We start from the raw sequence: 22385 nt of genomic DNA, 5'->3' as shown, positions 1-22385 counted from the left end.
GACGTAAAAAAAAAAAAAACAGAAAGAAGAACAAAAAAAAAAATTGGGAGAGTCCTGGAGAAGGGCTGATTTGAAGCTCCATTATCATGGCATGAGTCATGATTTGATTATTAACATGTGTGGTTTGAATTTTTTTCTTTTTAAATAAATAAAGAGGAAATCACCTGTGGGGCAGACAGAGTGAAAGAGCTTTTGTTAACCAGAGGGCAACTCTGAGCCAGAAACAAGCAGCCGCGGTTCGTGTTTCCCAATTCTTATTGTGTATTTTTCTGCCTCAGGCACAGAAGAAGAAAAAAATAATAATGAAAGAAAATGAAAAAAAAAAAAAAGATTGATGCATCCTTCGCCTTTCTTTTAATCAACAGAGTTGAAGTCCACCGGCACCGCTCACCACTTCTCCTTCCTGCTCAACTCCACCGACTACCGCATCCTCCTCATGGACGAGGACCACGACCGCATGTACGTGGGCAGCAAGGACTACATCCTCTCGCTGGACCTGCACGACATCAATAAGGAGCCGCTCATTGTAAGATACGGCTCTCACAAGCCGTAATGGTGGCGCTAATAGCTCAAGGTTCTGAGGCTATCAGCGACTAAACTTGTCTGTTTTTTGTTTTTTTTCCATCCTCTGGTCAGATCCACTGGCCCATCGCCACCCAGAGGAAGACGGAGTGCATCCTGTCAGGGAAGGACACCAACGTGAGTATTTCATCAGTACATAAGTACAATATTATGTTATTACACGTAATAACATGTAATTACACACTTTTAAGGCCCTTTACAGAACTGTCTTTTTTTTGTTGCCTGGATGTGACTATCTGCTCAAAATGCAAATGAAGTGCTGCAAAAAAAGTGCCACATTTATATTTTAAATTCAGACGAATTTAGATGAATTTTGGATGTTTTGTTTGAACTCTCCCCAAAAGCTTACGAATCGCATTATCTGGATCTCTCAGCCTTGTTTGACGTACAAATTATTAAGCAATGATAATGACCATGTTGTGCAACAGCTGGAAAAGCGTCTCCTGCTTCCCCACAGACGACCTAAAACGCATGCAGAACCAGCCGAGGTTTCGTCTCCACTCTTGTGTGAGGGGGGGGGAACTCTCCCTCTTTGCCCCGACTTTGTGAGAGGGGATGCAGCCAAAACCTCAAATTGTATTTAGTTCACTGGTTTTCCCATCGTTCTGTTGCTAGCCCATGTCCCAGCTGGTCGGAAGAGATTTTGATCCGTCGTTTTGCACGTGAAAAAACGCTTCGGAATTAGTTCCAGGAATCGTGATTATTTAATGATGAATGTTTCAGCCCTGCTAATTAAACCTGATAGCTGCACCTAAAATGTATTTTTTTTAATGTGTTTTTTTGTTGTTGTTTTTTTTAATGATGATGTCGCAGAAAAGGGTTATAAAGATGTTGCCATGTAAGCCCTACACTCACTGTTTTTTGTTTCTGTCAGGCTTACTGCAAATCCAACAGCAACCCCCCCCCCCCCCCCGATTAAAGCCACTGTCTCTACCTGAACCCACTTTGACATCTTGCTCGCTCAGACACCCTCTCTCCTGCTGAAAGTCGCCCCGCGACACTCTCGCTTCGCGTTTTGGCAACAGCGTCGTTCTTGTGACACATGTGCCTCCGCGTCCGTGATTGCTGATTGCCGCAGCTGCCACCAATTAAGCTCCGGCGGTGAGCTTGGAACACGTTCAGCCGCCGGCAGTCACCCTCAGCGACAGTTTTAAAAAAAAACAACATTTCCCCGTTGCCACATCACCCCACCAACCCCCCACCCCTCCCTCCCCCCCGCTGCCCGTGCGGCGTGCGTCCCTCCTGGAAGCGACAGATTTCCGTCTCGTTCGCCTCGCCCGGAGTGGTGGGGACAAATGACGACAAATGTATCGTTTGGACGCTAATTATTCTGCCCTCGGTTGGTCCAGGCGGGCGAGGAAAGAATGAAATAATCCGGGAGCGACAGGCTCGTCTGAAGTGTTAATATGATTCAGACGTTCGAGACGCGGCAGCCACCAGCGCGGCCCCCACAAAGAAACCCTTCATTAAAATTCACTTAAAAAAAACAAAAAAAAAAAAAACGGATCCTTTGCTTTTGATTTTGTTCACACATATTCTGACCCCCCCCCCCCTTCCTCCTCCCTCCCATTCCCTTCTTTTGAAACACACACACACACACACACACACACTCACACACACACACACACACACTCCTCCCGCCCATGTGAGCCAGCGACGGCTAATAACGCTGCTCTCCCCTGCTGGTAGGCAGCGCAGGCTGCTGTTTATCCAACTGGAATGTTCATTTATGCGTGTTTGGTGACCCGCGCCTTTCCCTCCACCCCACCCCCACCCCCGCCGGCTACGAACGGCCTCCGTACGTGCCCCGCCGCGTCCTCTCCCTTCTGCGTTGTGCGTGCGCGAGAAGAGGCGGATTAGAAATTTCATCACTAGAGTGAGAAATTTAGAAGAAAAAAAAAAACAGAATTGGCGGCGCCTCTCTTTAGGGAATGACGGATGAAGACAATTCCAAAGCAATTCGGCGGGGGGGGGGGGGGTTCATACAGGGGGAGGTGGTGGTGGTGGTGGGGGGGGGGGTCAGAGGCAATCATCCCCGCCGCGCTCGCTGTGGGGGAGCACCACTGCTGGGCTGAATAATACGCACGCACACACACACACACACACACACACACACAAACGCGCAAACACACACACATGCATCCTCTCGAACCTTTGACTCGTGCATCTGCCGTGTTGCCAAGATCTGCCAAAATCCCCTCCCATCCTGCATATCATTTTTTTTTCTTTTTTTTTTTTTTAAATGCTCGGTACATCCTTTATTTTTTGGCCAGCTGTCACGAGCAGCCAGCAAATCTTAACAGATATGACGAGCGCGTACATGTTGCACCGGTTGGGGATTTTTTTATTTGGGTGGATTTTTTTTTTTTTTTTGGCAAAGGCAGCTGGTCGGACCAAATTTTAAAGAACATATAAATAAATAAATAAAAATAGGCCAGATGAAGAGAGCTGCAGACCTCTGTTCCGCCTTTTTAAGGAGAATCTGCCTTTCCAAAAATAATTGCAATTTAGGAGATAATGAGATTTCTGGAAAAGCCAACAGCGTGTCTTTATTTTGTCTCCGACAGTAATTGGATTTTTAATTCCGTCGCCTCTTTTTTTTTTCAAAACTCGGCAGCCGGCCGGCTGCGGCCTGACCAAACTGTTTCAAGTCAAACACAACACAACTCGGCCCGGCTCTCACCCACAATCCTCACAGCAAACACGTCCGAGGCGCGGCTGTTTCAGCTCTCCGCCGCGCGCCTCCACCGTGTTTGGAAACATTTTCCTGACAGTGTGGTCTGAAGCGGCCGAGGAGGGAGACGCGCGCGGAGCTGCCAGGCGCAGCCGAGTGAACACGGAGCTGATAGATTTAAAGCAAACAGATGGCTGCTAACAATCGCTGTGTTTTTCGTGGGGGGGGAGGTTCGTTTTTTTTTTTTTTTTTTTTTTTTTTTTTTTTAATAAAGTGCAGTTGCCAGAATTGTCAGAGTGATTTCATTTCGTCCCTAATCTCCTAATCTTTTTTTGTTTGTTTGTGTGTGTGTGTGTGTGTGTGTGTGTGTGTGTGTGTGTGTGTGTGTGTGTGTGTCTCCCTCCCTCAGGGCGAATGTGGAAACTTCATCCGTCTGATCGAGCCGTGGAACCGCACCCACCTGTACGTGTGCGGGACGGGCGCCTACAACCCCATCTGCACCTACGTGGACCGAGGACGCAGGTCGCAGGTAACCCCCAAAGACGCACCTTTGACCTCTGACCTCTCCCAAATCCTCACAAATCTCCGGCTAAGAAAATCCTCCCGGCTGCCTCACACTCTGGGCCTTCCAAACTCTCTTCCATCATTTTCCGCCCGCGGCATTTTTTTTTTTTTTTTTTTTTTTTTCATTGATTGACCGTTTCACAGTCTGGGAGACTCCGGAGGGGGGGAGGTTGCTCGCGGCCAGTCTGCTGCAGATCACTGTTATTATTGCTGAAATTGCTGCCGGCGAGGTACCTGGCCGCCTCTTGCTCGGTTATCATTTAGCCTCCAATCTTCTCTTACTTTACTTTTGGGAATGGACCCTTTTTAAAAAAATAAAATAAAATAAAAAGTGTGCTGCAAATCTCACGTCGCGCTGACTCGCTGGAAATCACCCCCCCCCCCCCCCCCGCCACCTCCAACCTGTTTATAGGCAGCGTGGCCTGTGGCCCGTCTTCCTCTTCTTGGCTGAGAGCCTCTGAAAAGCCATCATTACTGATGGAGCCTCTCATCCATCATCAGCCTTGTAGCTCACCCCTCCCTCCCTCCCTCCCTCCCCCCCGCCCCCCTCCTCTCTCTCTCTCACTCTCTCACTCCCTTCAGCAGGGCGAGCCACGCAGGGCGAGCTGCAGCAGCTGCCCGCCCTGCCTCGCCTCGCCCTGCCCGCCCGCCCGCCAGCCTGCCGCTCACTCGCTCACTCGCTCGCTCGCTCGCTCGCTCGGCGCACTCGCATTTTGCGCTTGTCTGTTTAGTCTCAGCGCTGAAATGAAGGGGTTCAGATTTCATCTCAAAGGTCACGTCCGCCCCCTCCCTCGTCCGTCGTCGTTCCGGCCGTCTCTCCCGCTCACGTCACCTCGCGCCGTAAGGATCTTAACCCCCCTCCAGTCCAAGTGTAAACACCGTCCCTTTGTTTAGAGACGGCGTTCGCCCTCTCCCAAGCTCTTCGGCCGCCGGTCGCTCTTCAAGTTTGGCCGTTGCAGATGTTGCGTCCACGGAAATTTATCCAAAGTCCCCAGAATGGCCGTCGCCAAAAAGAAATACGCCCTCGTGTTCGTGAATTCGTCGAAATGCCATTTCCCTTCACTGTGTCTGATACGGAGATGAACGTGACGCATGTTTCATTCCACTTTCCTCCTTTGGTTTTCTCCCCTGCGACTGCATGACTTTTTGCACAGCGGCTGCACGTCTCCATGCACGAACATCAGCCAGCAGGACTCCCCGACTCCTCCTCCTCCGCTGCTGCTCTGACGTTCTTTTCCCCCACTTTGCAGACGCTGCTTCTTTTCTTCATCACATTCCCCCCCCCACCTTCTCTTTGAGGCATGGTTGCCATCAGGTTAAACTGGTTTTGTTGTGGTAACGATGACGATGGCTCCCCCCCCCCCCCCCCACTGTGCCGTGTCCTCTGTTTTAGGGCGCCCACTACCTACAGGCACCCCAGTCTGGAGGGAGAACCAGCCGAGCGGCAGACTCCGGCACTACGTCAGAGCACCTGGAGGTGAAGGTGGGCTGAAGTGGAGATTTTTCAAGACAGGCTCACTGCTTTCGTGCCTGCCGCCGATTTCTCTTTCCAGGGCAATAAATCACTGCGGTTCTGTCCAAAATGGAGGGACGTTTTTTGATTTTGTTGCAGATTAATCAACCGTGCTGCCTGCCAAGCGAGGGAAACAAAAAAGACTTTAAATACCCTGTGTTTTGGGGGAAAAAAACACTTTGTTCAATCACTCTTCTCATGCCAGTACGTTCATATTCGAATCACAAGCAGATGTGCAGCAATTAATGTGCATTTAGCACAACAGCAGAACTCCATTAAACTCTCGTATATCTCATATATACATTTATACTCATTATTCCGTGGTGAGCTGCTCCCACAGCAGCAAAGCCGACCCAAGGAGCCTGCTTTCAGGTGGATTTATAGGTGTTTTCAGATAGCGACGCCCCAGCATATACTCACATATTTTAAGGCACAATTTGTCTTTTTGATTTAACACATTATTCTGTTTTAGCTCACATATTTCTGTCGGACGCAAGCGGTCGAAGTTTGAAGTGCCTGACAAACAGACAGAAATGTCCACGCAGAAGCCGAGCCAGTGTTGACACAGATGTTCAAGATGTCCTCTTGCACTGAGGGATAATGAGTTCGTCTTCACTAACATCAGAAGCGCGGTTGGACGGGTTTTGGATTGCTCTCAGCGTTTTCCGCCACCTCCACCGTCGCAGAGATAACTGGCTTTGTGTGCTTTTTTTTTCTTTTTTGTTTTTTTTTTTCTCCCCCTCAGCAGATCCCGTAGTGCTGTGAGAGTTTTTCAGCCGCAGCTCGCCATCGCCACCGTGTCCCTGAAATGATCGCGTTGTCAGTTCTGATGTGCTCAAAGTGCCTTCTACACAGGGGATTCAGAGACCAAACACCCACTTTCCCACAACCAGGGGAAAAAGAAATGGCATTTTCTAACGACGTCCCTAAATCTCCTGCTGTTTCAGGAATACATCTTCCGGCTTGAACCGGGCAAAGTGGATTCTGGGAAGGGGAAATGTCCCTTTGACCCCAAACTCAACAGTGTCTCTGCTTTGATCAGTAAGTGTGCAAAGGCAAACGGCTTGGCTTGTGTCTAAAAGTTCATCAAAATGTCATAAAAATAGCAGTTTTATTACGCTTTATTAAAGGAAAGATTGTAACCTGAGAATATAGTAAGATATTATGTGATCCCTATATTTGATTTTTAATGCACTTGACTTTCTATTTACTGAACCCTTTTGCATGTTAGTTATAAATTTCACTTGGTATCAAATGTTTAAGTCTTAAGCTAATTATTTTATGTAAACTTTTTTTTAACCAAAAAAAAAAAAAAATGTTGCAAGCAAGAGACTTTTTAAACTGATTTATCCAGAGATTTATATGTAGTTCCTGACCTTTTCTGCATGTGTGTGTGCTAAGTGTGTGGCAAGGGATCGCGAGCAAGGCAGGCAGCTTTTATGCAACGGCAAGTCAGCTCATTTCCTGCTGACCCAAACAGAACAGAAAGAAAATCAGCTGCAGGTCGCCGTCATTAACATACCACACTGAGAGTAACGGGGGACGCAGGAATTTCCCTGGTTTGGAGTGATGACATTTAAAACATCACCCTCCTCTGCCTTAACAGGCCCGATTGTTTGCCGATGCTACAGGGGCAACACAATCAAGTGCGACTGACTCATAATCTCAGCGCCATGAATCTACCTGTCCTCTGAAATTACACTGATCTGTTGAGTGATTCAAATATAATTGCGGCAGAATTGCCAGGTCAGATATTTAAACGAGAAGGTGACATTTCCACGTAGATAGGATTCGAGAAGTGTGATTTATTCTGGCCTCGAGCTTTGTTTTTGTTTTGTTTTTTTTACTGGCAAAATGAATTCTCATGCAGGAGATGAAAACCCCTATAAACACAGCTGCCGTCTAAGTCGCCACCCAGGCTGTCAGTGCTGGGAAACGCCGAGGCGTTTTGATCCAGTGCGTTTGGCAGCGAGCTTCTTTCTCGAACCTGAGAGCGTTTCACCCCTGTAACACCGCGTCTTCTCTCCTGTGTGACTGACTGGCAGATGGGGAATTGTACGCCGGAGTCTACATCGATTTCATGGGGACGGACTCGGCCATCTACCGCACACTGGGGAAGCAGACGGCCATGCGCACTGATCAGTACAACTCCAGATGGTTGAACGGTAACGTCCAATTTTCACGATGCATTCTCCATTTTAAATGCATCGCTAATGTCCGGATGTTGCTGTTGATGCGATGTTACCTTACTTTCCCATGTGTTCATAAACTGGGTACACTGAGGTGGAAGATTTAGTGAAGCCTTTGGATTTATTCCCTGTGTTCATCTGGTGGAAAGCGGCCAGAAAGTGCTGCAAAATGGGCGGTCAAACTTGAAAGGGGATCATGTTTTGTAACAGCAAATTTAGCTTGGTAGCGACAACGTACGGCTAACTTTATGGATTGACCGACATTAGCCAAATGGCTGCCCTGCAGGCTGAAAGCATTTCAAAAACCTCTTTCAGTGCAAAAAAAAAAAAAAACATCCAATACTGATTAAAGTTTCATCCCTGCAGCGTACATGCTAGCTGCTTAGGCTGCCGCTAGCTAGTTGCTTTCTTGTTTCTCTATTTACTAAAAAGGTTTGGATGGTATTTTGGACCGACTCAAAATTGGCAATGTATGTATGACAAACACGTGGTGTCCAACCTCTCTTTTTTCCCACCACTACTCACACCCGGTGTTTATTTGCCATTTAAAGGGTTTGTGCCCGCTCGAAAGTTCTGCGTGCAAAAATGCCAGTTGTTGAGTCAGAGTTCAGCAGTGTAGCGTGGTGGCAGATGGGGGGGAAAATGTCAATAAAGACTCAGGGGTGGTTCCACTGTCTAATGATCTGTGGTTGCGCTGCTGTGGCGCTCTGAGTTGATTTTGCCAGGCTGACGATGCCTCTCCCCACCACCACCACCACCACCACCACTGTTGCTAGCGCCCAGATTTTCCTCTGACCCTGTTGCCCTGACAACAGTCCCCTGGCGATGTCAGGCTGAATGGAGACACCTGAGTCCTGCTAATCAGCCATGTGGAATCCCTCTGATAGTTCCCCCCCTCCCCGCGTTTGCAGATCCCTGGTTACCCCCTTCCTGCTCTGCTTTTCTTTTGGGTTTTTTTTCCTCCTCGTTTGAGACTCTAGTTGGCCGCAGTGGGGAGGGGCGCTCTTTGTTCCGTGCCCAGCAGTGACCCAATAAGGCAGTCAGTGGGAGCGCGCCATGGTGCCATAATGACAACTGTCACTAGGAAGATTTTGAAGGGGTGGGTCAGCCAAAGTGCCGTCTGAAGCCCCAGGCCACTATTATTTATGTCATCACGGGCGTCGTGGAGAGTAAACAATGGGTCGCCACGTTCACTCTAATGGCCTGAAGTTTGTTTTTGTCCACTGGAAGCATTGAAATGTGCCACAGGAGTCACATACCTCCACACATTTGACCCAGTATTTTTTTTTTTTTTTTTTTTACGGTCCACTGCTTTCAGGGGCGGTAAGGACACGTGTAGAAAAAATGAGCAATTTCTCAGCGGGAACTTGAACTTAAATATTTTTGATTTTCTTTGCTGTGACAAATTCTTCCACTGTTACTTGTTCAGATGCGCAGCACAGCAAAGAAACTCTGTGCAGAAAACACCAGGGAAGAAAAGTCACTTTTTGCCTGAAACCAATGCTAAAAAAAATAGAAATTATCTTTTTTTAAAAAGAGTCATCATTGCTTTTTTGTTGCCTTGATATTTAATCGCAAGTAAGTTCAGTGTCTTTGACATTGAAATAACAGAATAAATAGCCATAAACATGAGAACATAAAGAGGTATTTTTTATGTATGTCTAGTTTAATACTCTGAGTTATGGTAAAGCACTAAGTAGAGCCAAAAGTCAGCCTGCAAGTCTCTCCAAAGAAGGCCAACTCAATGTTTGATTTAATGACTTGGACTTTCAGAGGGTTTTTCTGTTCTCTTTTTCTTTTTCCCATTATTAAAGATGCTCCCTCCAGACAGACTCGCCATCCCTTGAGGCGGCGTGCGAGCGATGAAGCCGCAAACGCTCAGCCCGTTCATTCTCTCTTCCCCTCCCCCCGCCAGATCCCACATTTGTCCACGCGCACCTCATCCCAGACAGTGGCGAGAAGAATGACGACAAGCTCTACTTCTTCTTCCGAGAGAAGGCCTCCGAGGTGGGCCAGAGTCCCATGACCCAGTCCAGGATCGGCCGGATCTGCCTGGTGAGTTTATCACAGCAGTCGGCGAGACCTGCCGTTGATCATCGGCGCTGAAAGGTTTATACGTTCCCCATGATGGTCAGTCACGGCCCTGCGTCTTTCTCTCAGCAGGAAGTTTCCCACTGATAGCCAGTAATTGCCGAGCACCAAATTGTAACGCGCACCAGCAAAGAGGCAGAAAACAAAAATCTGCGCTGTCCGCCTCGGCGGCTAAGTTTGGATCCGGCGTTCTGTTATTTCAGCTCCTCGGGATGAAATGGTCGAGTGAAAGAGTTGCGAACCCGGGGCAGGCCTGCCGGTGCGCACCGTGGCGCCGCTGCCTGAAGTGGCACTTTAATAGGGAGCGATGTGCAGATATGAGCTATCGGCACAAAAGAGGTGTTTTTTGAAAGAGAAAAAGGCCTTTTGTTGGCATTGTGCTACGCCTCGCAAACTCTGTGCTGTTAGGCAGGAACAACTGCCACGATCGGCAGCGTAGTTTGGCGTGTCGCTAAACCTTTTCAAAGTTTCAGTCCCAGTCAAAAATACATTTTGCTAGGAATAAAAAGAGTGCAGTCATTTTGCAGCTCTTTCAATATTAAACTTTTTTTTGGCCCAAATTTTGGCATTTCAGTCTCCAAACTCCAATCTTCTTTCGACTTGGTTCGCACTGAAAATCCTGCCCTTAAATTGATACAAGGTTAAGAAAAAATGTTGCTGTGTCACTGTGGCAAATCTGAACCCAATCTGCCATACACAGGATCACAACAAATACAATTCAACAGCTGTCACCAAATAAGAAATATTTCTCTCACACTAATTGGAAGAGCTTGAAGAGGAGTCGTGACATCATTAAAAATAGGTTTCCCCCTCTGGGAACCTTGAGTGTCCCAAATATTATGGCAGTTCTTCCAGTAATTGTTGACATGTTTGATGCCGGACAGACCGACGGTTCGCAGCGCCGGCACTGACTGGCAACCTGAGACTCTTGCGGATTTAACGAGCGCACATGTTGTTTGCGTGTGATGACATAATCCCCCCCCCGTAGTAGCTGTTTAATTGTAGTAAGACCATTGTTTGAAATTTGAACTCACGTCTTGCGATCGCGGGGATGATAGAAGCCCTGTGCAGTAAATGAGGCTGTTCGGCCCGTTGTAGAGATCTGCCAACAGGCAAGCTCCAGATGTTGTCGAACAACTGCTGGAAGTACAGTTTCTCCCAGGAATTTCCATATGTATGCCAGTTCATAATGTCATATAGACACTGTTGCCCAAAAAGTTGAAATGTTTTAGTTTTCAGCCACAATCCTCTGTTTGTTCCCGTCAAAATGCATCAATATTCACTTTTGACCTGATTTCCCAGCTGTGAAATGGCTTTATGTGAAATGGCTTTGTACATGCAATTTATTTGAAGCCATTTTATTGCAACTTTATGGGCAACAGTGTAGATTTATGCTGTATATATGGATTGATATATTTCACCACAAGTATCTTGAGGCATGTGCATGAATGATACCTCAATACGTCATATATAAAAGGATGCAAATGCGTGAAATGGAGTGAAACACACGTGCGTGCATTAACTCTATTAAGTCGCTAAAATAAACAACTGTTTATTCATCATTCATTGACAACAAGCATTTACTATTCACATAAAGAGGAGGTGCATTTGTCGGGATGCCACCACGTGTCTCCTGTTGCCCAACACTTCTTGAGGATTTGGCAAAGGAAATATTTTAGATCACACCAGAAAGCCACTCGTTCCCCTAATTTGACTGCAGTTTAATTTTTTCAATAGCAGAAGTTAAAGTGGCAACATGACCCTGGGCATACATGTTAAATTACCGGGTGTTTACGAGATGCTTCCCCACCACTAGATGTTACTAAATGTCATTCGCTGGGCCTTTAACTGGTTCATTTGAGTATAGTGTTCATTCATTCATTCATCTTCTATACCCGCTTATTCCTATACAGGGTCACGGGGTCTGCTGGAGCCTATCCCAGCTGTCTTAGGGCGATGAGTATAGTGTCTATTTGAATATTTTAGTTTTCAAAGGTGTTTGGATTTTACAGGGTTTCAACAAATAAAAATCTGTCACAATGTCTAAAGCTGTCCATGAGAAACCAGTTTTCCCGCCTTAGAGCTGAATCACTGAATAAATGTTTCAAGAGAAAACACATCAGCACGTCCCCTCCCTGGTGAGAAGACCACCTCTGTGTTTTATCAAGCTGATGTTCACAGGGCCGTCACCACCTCGTTGCCCGGTTGTCTCAAGCAGCCGCTTGTTCAGTTTGCGGTTCGGCCGTATCGCTGACCGCCGTGTCATTCCTCCCCCACAGAACGACGACGGCGGACACTGCTGTCTGGTCAACAAATGGAGCACGTTTCTGAAAGCCCGACTCATCTGCTCGGTGCCGGGAGCCGACGGCATCGAGACGCACTTTGATGAGCTGAGTGAGTGCGCAATTTATTATTTCCCTGTTTGAGATTTCTCCCATCGCGCTTGAACCCTCTCGGAGCGTCTGCGCCGCTTCCTTTCTTTCATCTCTGGACATTATGAAGCGGATCCCCCTCGCCAGGCGGGTGCGTGGTGTGAGACTGAAGCGTCAAACGTCCAAGCAAAATATTTCAAGTAATTAATGTGGCCTTTTTTTTGGGGGGACACGTAATTAAAACGTCTGCGACCTGATGGGAAAAGGGAACAAAAAAATGGCAAATGGACGGCTGGGAATTCTTACATGAACGCCTTTAGTCCATTTTCAAACAGAGGCCTCCAGATGGACTCGTTGTTGACAGATTCAGTATCAACAACTTTCCCCATTTTCAAGGTTCTCACCATTTGACCTCCATTTGCGTCGCATGCTTTCGCCGTGATGTTACGCCGCTAAGACTCTCAGCATTAGCATCGAGGCAGATTTCAGGGTTTTTTTTCTGCAAAGTGTGAGCCAACGGCTTATAGTACCATCGACACACACACACACACACACACACACACACACACACACACACGCACGCACCACAACGTAGTATTTATAGAAGTACGAGCAGCAGCAACAGTGGGAAGGATCCCACGGAGGCTGCGGCTTTAGATTAACGTGTCAGTGACTCGTGCATGTAAAGCCTGACATGGCGCTTCCTTTGAACGTCAACATGGCTCCTACAGGTAAGATCCTTCCTGCCAGCGTTCCGAGCAGCGTGCGCTGCAGAAAACACGCACCAGGGAGAGGAGGACGGGGCGGGGGAGGGGTTGGTGGTTGCGTGCAGGCGGCACACACACACACGCACACGCACACGCACGCACACACACGCGTGCATACAGAGAAATCAGAGTACTGAGCAGCTGGTATCTGTCCGAATCCCTGTGAATCATTGCGGCCTGTCCGTCACCAGCATGACTGACAGGATTATGGGGGGATTTGTCGTGTGCTTGAAATCATAATGACTGCGGTTATGAGCAGCAAGTCTTTTGCGACTTTTCTCTGTTGCATCGCTGCAGCTTAAAATGTCCCCCTTTTTTTTTTAATTTTTATTAAAAAAAAAATTAAAAGAAATAAAAAAAAGAGAAAGAAAAACAGCTTACAAAATGCTAAATGCTTCACTAACCTTGCAGGTCTGAATGCACAGCATAACAATGTGGCGTTGTAATTCATCATAAGTATTGTTTTTCTAATTAAGACTTAATGATGCTCTGTTGAAACACTAATGTGTTGCTTTTCAGAATAAGGGCTAAAATTAATTTTGTAGAGGAAAAAAAATATTAATTTTGTTCATTATACTCATTATAGTCAATAATGAGTATAATTAAAAAAAAATCAAATATGTCAAATTCACCATAACATTCAGGCCAAACTCTGGCCAAATGAAACTTTGGCTGTGTCTGCTTTTAAGAATGTGCCAAAATACACATTCTGGGAAGTCAGTGCTTTGTGATGTCACGTGGGGCAGCAGCGCTACCTGTCCCAGGTTAGCGACACAGAGAGCAGCCAGATGTTCGTTGCTCACCCTGAGACCAACCTCACAGTCCAGACACGTGAGAGGTACGACACAGCATCAGTTGTACCCTTCAGTTAAAACTGATCGTGAACTGAACTGTGTGCCCGAAACTATAAAGCAAACATCATCATCATGCATTTTGCACACTTAAAATTCTCTCTATCATTTTTAAGTAGACGTTGGAAATGGTTTTCATTAGATGCTAAAATGGTTCCACACTTGTTCGGCACATTTTGACTGATTTTCATGCACTCATTATGAAATCATTATTTCATAAAAACGGGTTATACTGGAGTTGAATGCAGAAAAAATGAGCAGGTGACCCCAAACTTTTGAATGGTAGTGTGTGTGTCTATGTAGTGTGTATACAGTATATAGCTGGTGTTTAGTTCCATGTATTAAAAGTCAGACAAAAGTCAAACAGAATCCCGCTGCACGGACATCGGCCCTTCGTCGTCTCCACTGATATCGTAATTTGCACAGAGCTGGAAGCCGTCAGCGAGCGTGACACGAGAGCACTCGTCCGTCAGCGCTAACCGCGCTGCTATCGCTCTGTCGTCACGGCGGCGGGTCAGCTGCGGTTGCAGCGCAGACGAGCGCTCACCGTGAGGTCACGGCGTGTCCCGAGGTGCAGCGAAACATCCCACAGCTCCTCGGGCGTTCTCTCGTCCCTTCCCCTCCCCTCCCTGCTCTTGTCTTCCTCTCGGCCCGCGGGCTTTCTAGGTTAAGATTTTTTTTTTTTTTTTCAATCTCCGTCTCCAGTCCCGCCGGTTCCTCGTGGAACCCGAGCGGAGGCTGCAAAGCATGAGAAAACTGGAGAGTGGGGAAGCAAATAAATGACGACGTCTGCCAGACGGCAACTGCAAGAAAGAAATGCGTGGGCGATAAAGTTTTATTGCCACTGCTGAAATGTAATTATGCAGTGAAACATTGCATTTTCATTGAGGTATTTTCTGCCGCCGCCGACCGCAAGAGAATCTAAAAAGCATGTTACGATATGTAGCCGCAAAACGTCTCCTCCGTGCAGTTTTCTGGCCCTTGTCAATCATCACCGTCCGAAGCGGACTCTCTGAATGCATACGCCGTATGTTGGAAGTATATATTTTGCAGTCGGGGGGGAGCCGGAGACGCAGCCGAGTTATGCATACTGAGTGCCTAACCTCCTCCACTCAGGGACTCTCTGCTCCAGTGCGTCGTGCATTTGAACGCGCTCCTTAAAGCCCGGCCTTATTTCTGGCGTCTCTTTGTGTTCCTCCCCGGCGCTGACAGCAATCAGGGATGTTTCTCCGCTGATGCGACGCCAAGATTGCCTTAAGGCCTGTCTGATCTGACACATCAGAAACAAGAGTTGCGGTGACACGTCGTGTTCCAGCTCTCCGCTGATTTATTTCTTTTCTCTCTCTCTCTCTCTCTCTCTGTCTCTCTCCCTCTCTCTGTCGTTCGGCAGACGGGGAGGCCTGTCAGACTGGCGTCAGAGGGGTTATGGATTTTTGCTTTGTTTGCCAAAAGTTAATTTTTTTCAGCTGTTACCTTTTGTCCCGCCCCCCCCCCCTTTTCAAGACGCGTTTGCGGCCCGTGAAAAGTTGTTTGCCTGAGATGATTTTTTTTTTTTCTTCCCCCCCCCTCACCAGCTCATCACCTTCCGACTTTCTGGTCTTAAAACTTTGCACTCACTCACGGATTAATTCTTCCACGGCCGTTGACAGCAGATGCCTGTCGCACCATATATGTGTATATTCGTAAGCAGGCATTTTTATTAAAAACCTGTCCCTACTCGTTTTATATTCATTTTTGCTTTTTGTCCATTTGAAACACGCTACCTGAGCGCTGATGGCTTCTGGTTCGTGGCATTAAACCTGCTCTTAAATTCATCTTTTAATCTTCCGTCCACATCGTTTCCTTCTGTCGCTGAAGCTGGATGATACGCAGGCTTTGAAAGTGCCTCAGCCCTGAACTCAGTGGATGCATATGGCTCCCATTAAAGTCGCCCTGCACCAAAGATCTCTATTTTGCTTCCATTCCCCACTGACACCAGAAACTGCCGTCTTAGCTTCGCAGGAGTTTTGATTCGGCTTCTCTCTCGAGCTTCGCTGACCACAATTCACTTTCCCTGCTAGAAAGGAAGCAAAACGTTTCACAATGTGCTGACGTTGAGTTATGGGGGATGCAGTGGGTTGCGGATAATAAAACCCTTGAAATTATTATGATTTTATGAGGCACTGACACCAATATTGACGCACCTTGTTAATTTTTCCGTGACTCTTTGGCACAACAGCCACAAAAAAAAAATACTTACTTACCTACCTAATTACGGTTTTTATCCTTAATGAAGATTATTGGTTGTGTTTCTGAAGTAAGATTTATTGCTGTGAACGATGTGACGCTGGGTCTTGTCACTGCATGTTGCAGACGTTTGATTTTTCCATCAGCCGCACTTGAAAAGTTTTCACGAGCACAAAGACGTTGGTTGTCTGGTGTGTGCGAAAATCAGTTCATTTTGAACAAAATTTGAGCCAAAGTGATGGGACAGAAGTGCTCAGAGTGAGTTGTCCACTAAGAAAATCCTGCACTGACATTTTTATGTTCTCATTTCTATGTGAAAATGTCGTCCACTTGAGATTAAACTGTTGGTGTGGCACCAGCGTCATCCTCCAGCAGCAGCTGTCACTGTTTAAAACTCACAGCTGGACCTCCTCTTGGCCTTTTTCTGTGGTGGAGCAACTTGGAGCTGATTAACTGGGCAGGGTCGCATATTGGCAGAAGTACTGTTCAGTAATCAGGAACCATCTTTTCCCCCTTTTGCCTTTTGAGGTGTTGTCGCCTGTGTTGCGCGACGTGATGACTAAGTTCCCTAAATTCTGCCTCCGTCTCTCAGGGAACGTGTACATCCAGCCGACGCAGGACACAAAGAATCCTGTCATCTACGGCGTCTTCTCCGTATCCGGGTGAGTGACTGACAGCTGTCTCAGACTCCTTCTTTCAAGGTGTATTTTGGGTTTCCTCCTGCAGCGAGGCACTCGGCGTTCTCTAATGTGTGTGTGTGTGTGTGTGTGTGTGTGTGTGTGTGTGTGTGTGTGTGTGTGTGTGTGTGTGGCCCTGTCAGTTTTGCGACAGTTACAAAGAAGCAAACAGTGCAGTGTGGAGCTCAGCGGGGATACGCCCTCCTCCTCTGAGTGACACCAACTCAGTCTCCAGTTCCTGATAGGCCAGATTTGAAAACGAGCTGCCATAATGGGCGGAGCTACGTGGTGGCCAGTGGCGGCTGTAGGGATAATTCAACTAAAGGCCTGACACTTCTATATTGTCCTCCTTGAGGTGTAGCAACCGCAATTTGACAGCTAGCCAAACTCCATTCACAGAGACATGAGAGTCGGGATATAGCGTTGAAGCTCCTTTAACGCAGGCTCCAGTTGCATGATGATGTGCGCATGGAGGTTGGCTAGCTGTCAAATTGTGGTTGCGATATATATGGATTTTGTTCTTTTTGGAAATAAGGCAGTCCAAGAAGAAATTTTATGTAACACTCACTCTGACCCTAGGATAGTTGGAACAAACCCATACAAGTTTAGAATTAATATTAACATTGGTGAAGATTTGCTGTCTTCTAATTCATAGGAAAACATTTAATAAATACGAAAAAATGCCTGTAGCAGGTTAAGTCATGTAGTCGTTTCAGTTATCTACTTATTGCCACCCCTGTATGAGTCGTGACCTCGCCCTGTGGCCTCCTCCCCCCAAGGAAAGTTTTTTCTGGCTCTGCCAGCGGCTGCCACAGCCGGAAGGAGAGGCGAGCCAAGCTACGATAAACATGTCCAGATTAATGCATATGAGAAACAAATACTGTTATTGTTAGCGTCTTCTTTTAGGCTCCGGCCGTGTTTAAACCCAAACTGATGAAAACACACGCGGCGCTAATGATAGAGGCCAATGACAGGAGTTACAAACACAGCACACCCACCTCACAGCAGCAGGAGCCTGAACGGAACGCTACGCTGCTGCTCTACTGCCCCCCCCCCCCCTCTCTCACCAACGTACGTGGGTGTTTGTGTGTCAGTGTGTCACACGGCTCCGCTCGGCCCCGACCCTGGTGAGCCTGGAGCGCGTGTCGTGACTTGTCATGTGTAAAACGTGAGAAGGAGGTGGATTGTGCAAGCTAGCAAGCAAGGGATGAGCCATCAGAGCAATTATCCAGGCGAGGGCTCGATCTCAACACCTTCTCTCCTTCCCCCGCCTCCCTGCTCGACTCCAGGGCCGTGTTCAAAGGCTCGGCGGTGTGCGTCTACTCCATGGCCGACATCCGCATGGTCTTCAACGGGCCCTTCGCACACAAGGAGGGGCCCAACTACCAGTGGGTGGCATACACCGGGAAGATCCCCTACCCACGGCCTGGCACTGTGAGTGTGTCTGCGCTAGCTAAAATTATTATTTATTTATTTATTTTTCTTCTTTTTTTCTTTTTTTTTAAAACCCCTTTCTAAAACATGTATTTTAGTCCAAAATGTACGCAGAAATGACGCATTTGACTCAATGTGGGGTATTTTTTTCACGTCTTCTAATTTTCACCAGTGTCCGGGCGGCACGTTCACCCCAAACATGAAGTCCACCAAGGATTACCCAGACGAGGTGATCAACTTCATGAGAAACCACCCCACCATGTTCAACGTGGTTTACCCGGTGCACAAGCGCCCCCTAGTGGTCAGAACCAACGTGGACTATGAGTTCACCACCATCGCCGTGGATCAAGTGGCGGCGGCCGACGGCAACTACGAGGTGCTCTTCCTGGGCACAGGTTAGTGGTCGAAGTGAAAATGTGTCGTCTTACTATTATTATTTCTAAGGTTATTTTCATTTCTTCTCTTCTTGCTTTCATCGTTCTCATTCCGTGCACTATTGCCACACCCGCATTAACTCCTGCACCTGCTTTTCTTCTTTTTCTTGTTGCCTCATCTACAGTCCACAGAGAAAAAAAAAAAATAAGTCAAATTTCTTGTTTACATGTAGAGACTTGGCCAATGAATTTGTCTAGGCCTCTGATCACTGAGCTATTGTGTCAAAAATGAAAAGCTTTGAAGCAGATTGACGCTAGGGCTATGATAAAATGTCCGTGATTAAAAGATCCTGGTGTTTTTGCAGATCGAGGTACAGTCCAGAAAGTCATCGTCCTGCCCAGAGATGATTTGCAGACAGAGGAGCTGGTCTTAGAGGAAGTGGAGGTCTTTAAGGTCAGATCCAATTTCTTTGTTTTGGGTTGTTGTTGTTGTTGTTGTTGGTTGTTTTTTTTGGGGGGGGGTTTGCATTGTATCATAATGTGTGACTTTTTTTCAATGAATGTTTTAGGGTTTTTTTTTTGGACTGGCACATGATACCTTCTACTTTTTAAACTTGAAGTTGCTCTCTTTGCTGGCAGGTTCCCACTTCAATCACAACCATGAAGATTTCATCTAAAAGGGTGAGTTGCTTTGAGGTGTTGAGGACCAAATAGTTCAGTGAAACAGAAAGTTGATGATGGCGGTCAAATGTAATTTAATGTGAGCAATATCATAATAAAAAAAAATAAAAAAATTCTATTAGTAATTCATTACTCCTACTGACTACTTTTTGTGAAGAGGGTAAAAAATGAAACTAAATTCTCGCATTGAACTGAATGTGTGGCAGGGAACATTACCTTACTGAAACTAGCAGTTTTAACCTGGACAGAACAGTGCATGTGCAGACGGGAGCATGTGGGTGATTGTTTGGACTAAAAGAAATTGCACTTGGACTGATTCTTAATACAATACACCGCAAATGCATTGGGACGTCCATAAACATTATCCATCATTGCATAGACACAGTGGCAGTCTGAGGAAATCCTCACTGCCAAATGGCTGCTGTTGAGAAACGATGAACAGATTGCTCTCCGGTGAAATAAACCTGCCACCCAGCACATGTACGTTATTATATCCAATCATGTCTATTTTCTGATCTTTGCCTCTGTTTCAGCAACAACTGTATGTGGGATCAGTGTCGGGCGTGACCCACCTGGCTCTCCACCGCTGTGACGTGTACGGAGAGGCGTGCGCTGACTGCTGTCTGGCCAGAGACCCGTACTGTGCGTGGGATGGCAAATCCTGCTCCAGATACTCCAACTCACAGAAGAGGTAATTATCAATCTACTAATAAATATATACAGTATATTATTACTTTTAACATAAATGTTTGACAAATTATTATTATTGTTTTTTTTTTTTTTTTAAGAGAAATACAATGACACATTTTTATTCGTTTTTATTTCTGTTTCAGGCGGAGCCGTCGGCAGGATGTGAAGTATGGCAACCCGATCCGACAGTGCAGAGGCTACAACTCCAACAGTGAGTGTCAATAACTTTGCATTGCCCTCATCTAGCACACACCCAAACCAAAGAAGAGTATATATCATATTTCCTTTGTGCTGTAGTGTGTGTATTTATTTGGGCCAGATATCGTGACTGCACACCACAATGTTATATGCCTCATGTTTCTCCAGCCAATAAGAACACTCTGGAGACAGTTCAGTACGGGGTGGAGGGCAGCACCACCTTCCTGGAGTGTCAGGCCAGGTCGCCTCACATGTCTCTCAAGTGGCATCTGCTCAAGGAAAACAGCGACAGGAGAAAAGAGGTGAGTAGATTAAAAAAAAAAATGCTAACCAGAAATTCGGAATTTGGAGTGACTAAAAAATAGACAAAATTTAGACAGTGTGAAGTAAACTAACACAAGATCCACAAAGATTATCCAGAACAGCACATTTAGCCCTCTGTTTACTGCTTTCCCACAGTTTTGTTGTGGGAAGCCATTTGGCAGAAGAAGTCATAGATGACCAGCATGTGTACATCTATCCCTGTTAAGACTTTACGTTTGATCTTGCAGATCCGCTCAGAGGGCCGCATCCTGAAGACGGACCAGGGCCTCCTGATTCGCTCCCTGCAGTCGTCCGACAGTGGCATCTACCAGTGCACGTCCACGGAGAAGAACTTCAAGCACACGCTGGTCAAGCTGCAGCTGGTGGTCCTGTCCAGCCGCACCGTCAACAACGTGCTGGTGGAAACGGGCAGCCCGGCCCTCCCGCCGCTGCAGTCCAGCACCTGGACTCCCAGCGCCGGCCAGTACAAGGACCTCCTGACCATCCTCAGCCAACCCGAGATGGGCCTGATCAACCAGTACTGCCAGGATTACTGGCAGCTGGGCGAAGGCGGCCTCGGCGACGGCAAGGCCAAGACCTTGAAGGAGCTGAAGGAGCAGAAGAAGCCTCGCAACCGCCGGCATCACGACGAGGAGACGACCCCGGCCGAGACATGAGGAGGCGGATTTCCACACGGCCCCCTGAGCCCCGCCCTCGACCCCTCCAAACCCCATGTCTACCTTTTCACGACTCGCTGCAAAAAAAGAAAAAGAAACCTCGGTGTAGGCGGGAAAATGACTCCAGATAGAAAAAAAATCAAATGATCCGAACGGACACGACACACAACTGCAACCAAAAGCAGCGGTTCTGTACAACTGCTGGGGGGGACACACACACGCACACACACACACACACACACACACACACACACACACACACACACACACACACACGCACACAATATTTATTGTAGGTTGTAAAAAGTAATTCTTTGTACCTATCTAGAAAACATGTTTTCTTTTTGTGAATAGGTAAATCTGTGAAAATATTGTCGTCCTTATTATATTATTGTTAGTGTCATTGTTTATCACAATGTGTTATTATGTTGAGAATATCTTTATATTTGGTGTTTTTTTGAGAAAGCCCCGTCAGCGTGCTGGTGGACGGGGGAGCGTCTGCACGAGGACTTGGACCGAGGGACGCCGAGAGCGTTTAGAGACTGTGGAAGGCAACCCATCCCTCGACTGCAGGCAGTATTCAGTGTCTAAAGCTACAAGTGGAACCTCTCAAACTCTTCCCCTGACTCCGGAGACATTTTCTTTTTTTATCGGGCTGAATGACGGGGGAGCGGAGGGAAGGAGGCATTTTAATGGGACCTGACATGGATCGAACAAGGAAATGCACCCCCGGACTGCCGCTGTGACGTCGTGTCAACGTTTTATTTTTTTGTTTGTTTTTTTGGTGGCCAGTAAAAAAAAAGAAAAAGAAAAACCTTCATCCCTTCACGTTGCGGTCCAGTCTGACCTCGGGTAACCATTTCACCCACCGCACGCAGTTCTTCCAAAAGTCAGTCGCCGCCGAGTGTTTTTGTTGTTGTTGGGTTTTTTTTTTTCCTTCCTCTGTGAATATCTCATCTTACCGTCGTGTCCTCGACAAAGGCAGTGGTTGGGCAGAGGGTGGGATGATGGCGTTGTGTGGGGGTGCAGGTGAAAGGGTCACCTAACGACACAAATTTAAGAAGAAAAAAAAAACATTGCCTCATTTTTTTTCTCCTTTTCGAGATTAGAAATTCCAGCAGGCAGCTACAACACAGAGTTTGTGATCGTTTGTGATGAATATTAAATATTTAGAGATAATGAAAAAAAAAAAAAAAGCACCTTCTGTTGCCAAACTAGTCATCCTAATAAACGGCGAACGAGCCACCTTTATCCGTGGCCAACTAGACAGTATTCCGATTTTCAGCTCTTTCAGCGTGGACTCCACATCCAAAAAGTTGGAGGAGTGCAATCTGCACCTCCACTGGATCCCACCAAACTGCGCTGAGCCCCAGCGACCCGATTGACGGGCCGCTGCGGCAGGATTTTCACGGCTGCTTTTGTTTTGTTTTGTTTCGTTTCGTTTCGCCAGCCCAGTTCTGTGCCCTCCGGCCGCCCGTGTGTGCCGCCGCCGCCGCCGCCGCGGAATAAAATTGTTCTCACT

General features: G+C 47.0%; 1 protein-coding gene across 2 annotated transcripts; it reads left to right on the top strand.

Moving 5' to 3' along the window:
* The first annotated feature begins 369 nt into the window (after positions 1-369).
* LOC142882188 (semaphorin-3F-like) lies at positions 370-22364 on the top strand. 2 transcript variants are annotated; one of them, XM_076016764.1, is made up of 17 exons: positions 370-526; positions 637-699; positions 3666-3785; positions 5214-5303; positions 6281-6374; positions 7379-7498; positions 9438-9577; positions 11893-12007; positions 16422-16491; positions 17796-17940; positions 18113-18335; positions 18680-18768; positions 18954-18995; positions 19529-19686; positions 19829-19896; positions 20052-20185; positions 20435-22364. In XM_076016764.1, exons 1-17 carry the CDS (start codon positions 437-439, stop codon positions 20861-20863), a joined length of 2190 nt encoding a protein of 729 aa, XP_075872879.1. In that variant the 5' UTR covers positions 370-436; the 3' UTR covers positions 20864-22364. The 2 variants fall into 2 exon arrangements, with proteins under 2 accessions (XP_075872879.1, XP_075872880.1); XM_076016765.1 differs by lacking the exon at positions 5214-5303.
* Positions 22365-22385: the final 21 nt, after the last annotated feature.

The sequence above is a fragment of the Nelusetta ayraudi genome, unplaced genomic scaffold (assembly GCF_046127955.1).
Source record: "Nelusetta ayraudi isolate G7.1 ecotype Tasmania unplaced genomic scaffold, CSIRO-AGI_Nayr_v1 ptg000237l, whole genome shotgun sequence".
In the NCBI taxonomy this organism is placed as follows: Eukaryota; Metazoa; Chordata; class Actinopteri; order Tetraodontiformes; family Monacanthidae; genus Nelusetta; species Nelusetta ayraudi.
Note: the sequence above shows the minus strand (reverse complement) of the source record. Positions and strands in the feature narration are given on the sequence as shown.

What these genes read in the sequence shown, in the direction of transcription:
- LOC142882188 (XM_076016764.1), top strand. Translation starts at nt 437, where the DNA reads ATGGACGAGGACCACGACCGCATGTACGTGGGCAGCAAGGACTACATC. An exon ending in GGATCGGCCGGATCTGCCTG is followed by an intron (nt 9,578 to 11,892) that starts GTGAGTTTATCA and finishes CCTCCCCCACAG; the next exon opens with AACGACGACGGCGGACACTG. An exon ending in TGAAGATTTCATCTAAAAGG is followed by an intron (nt 18,996 to 19,528) that starts GTGAGTTGCTTT and finishes CCTCTGTTTCAG; the next exon opens with CAACAACTGTATGTGGGATC.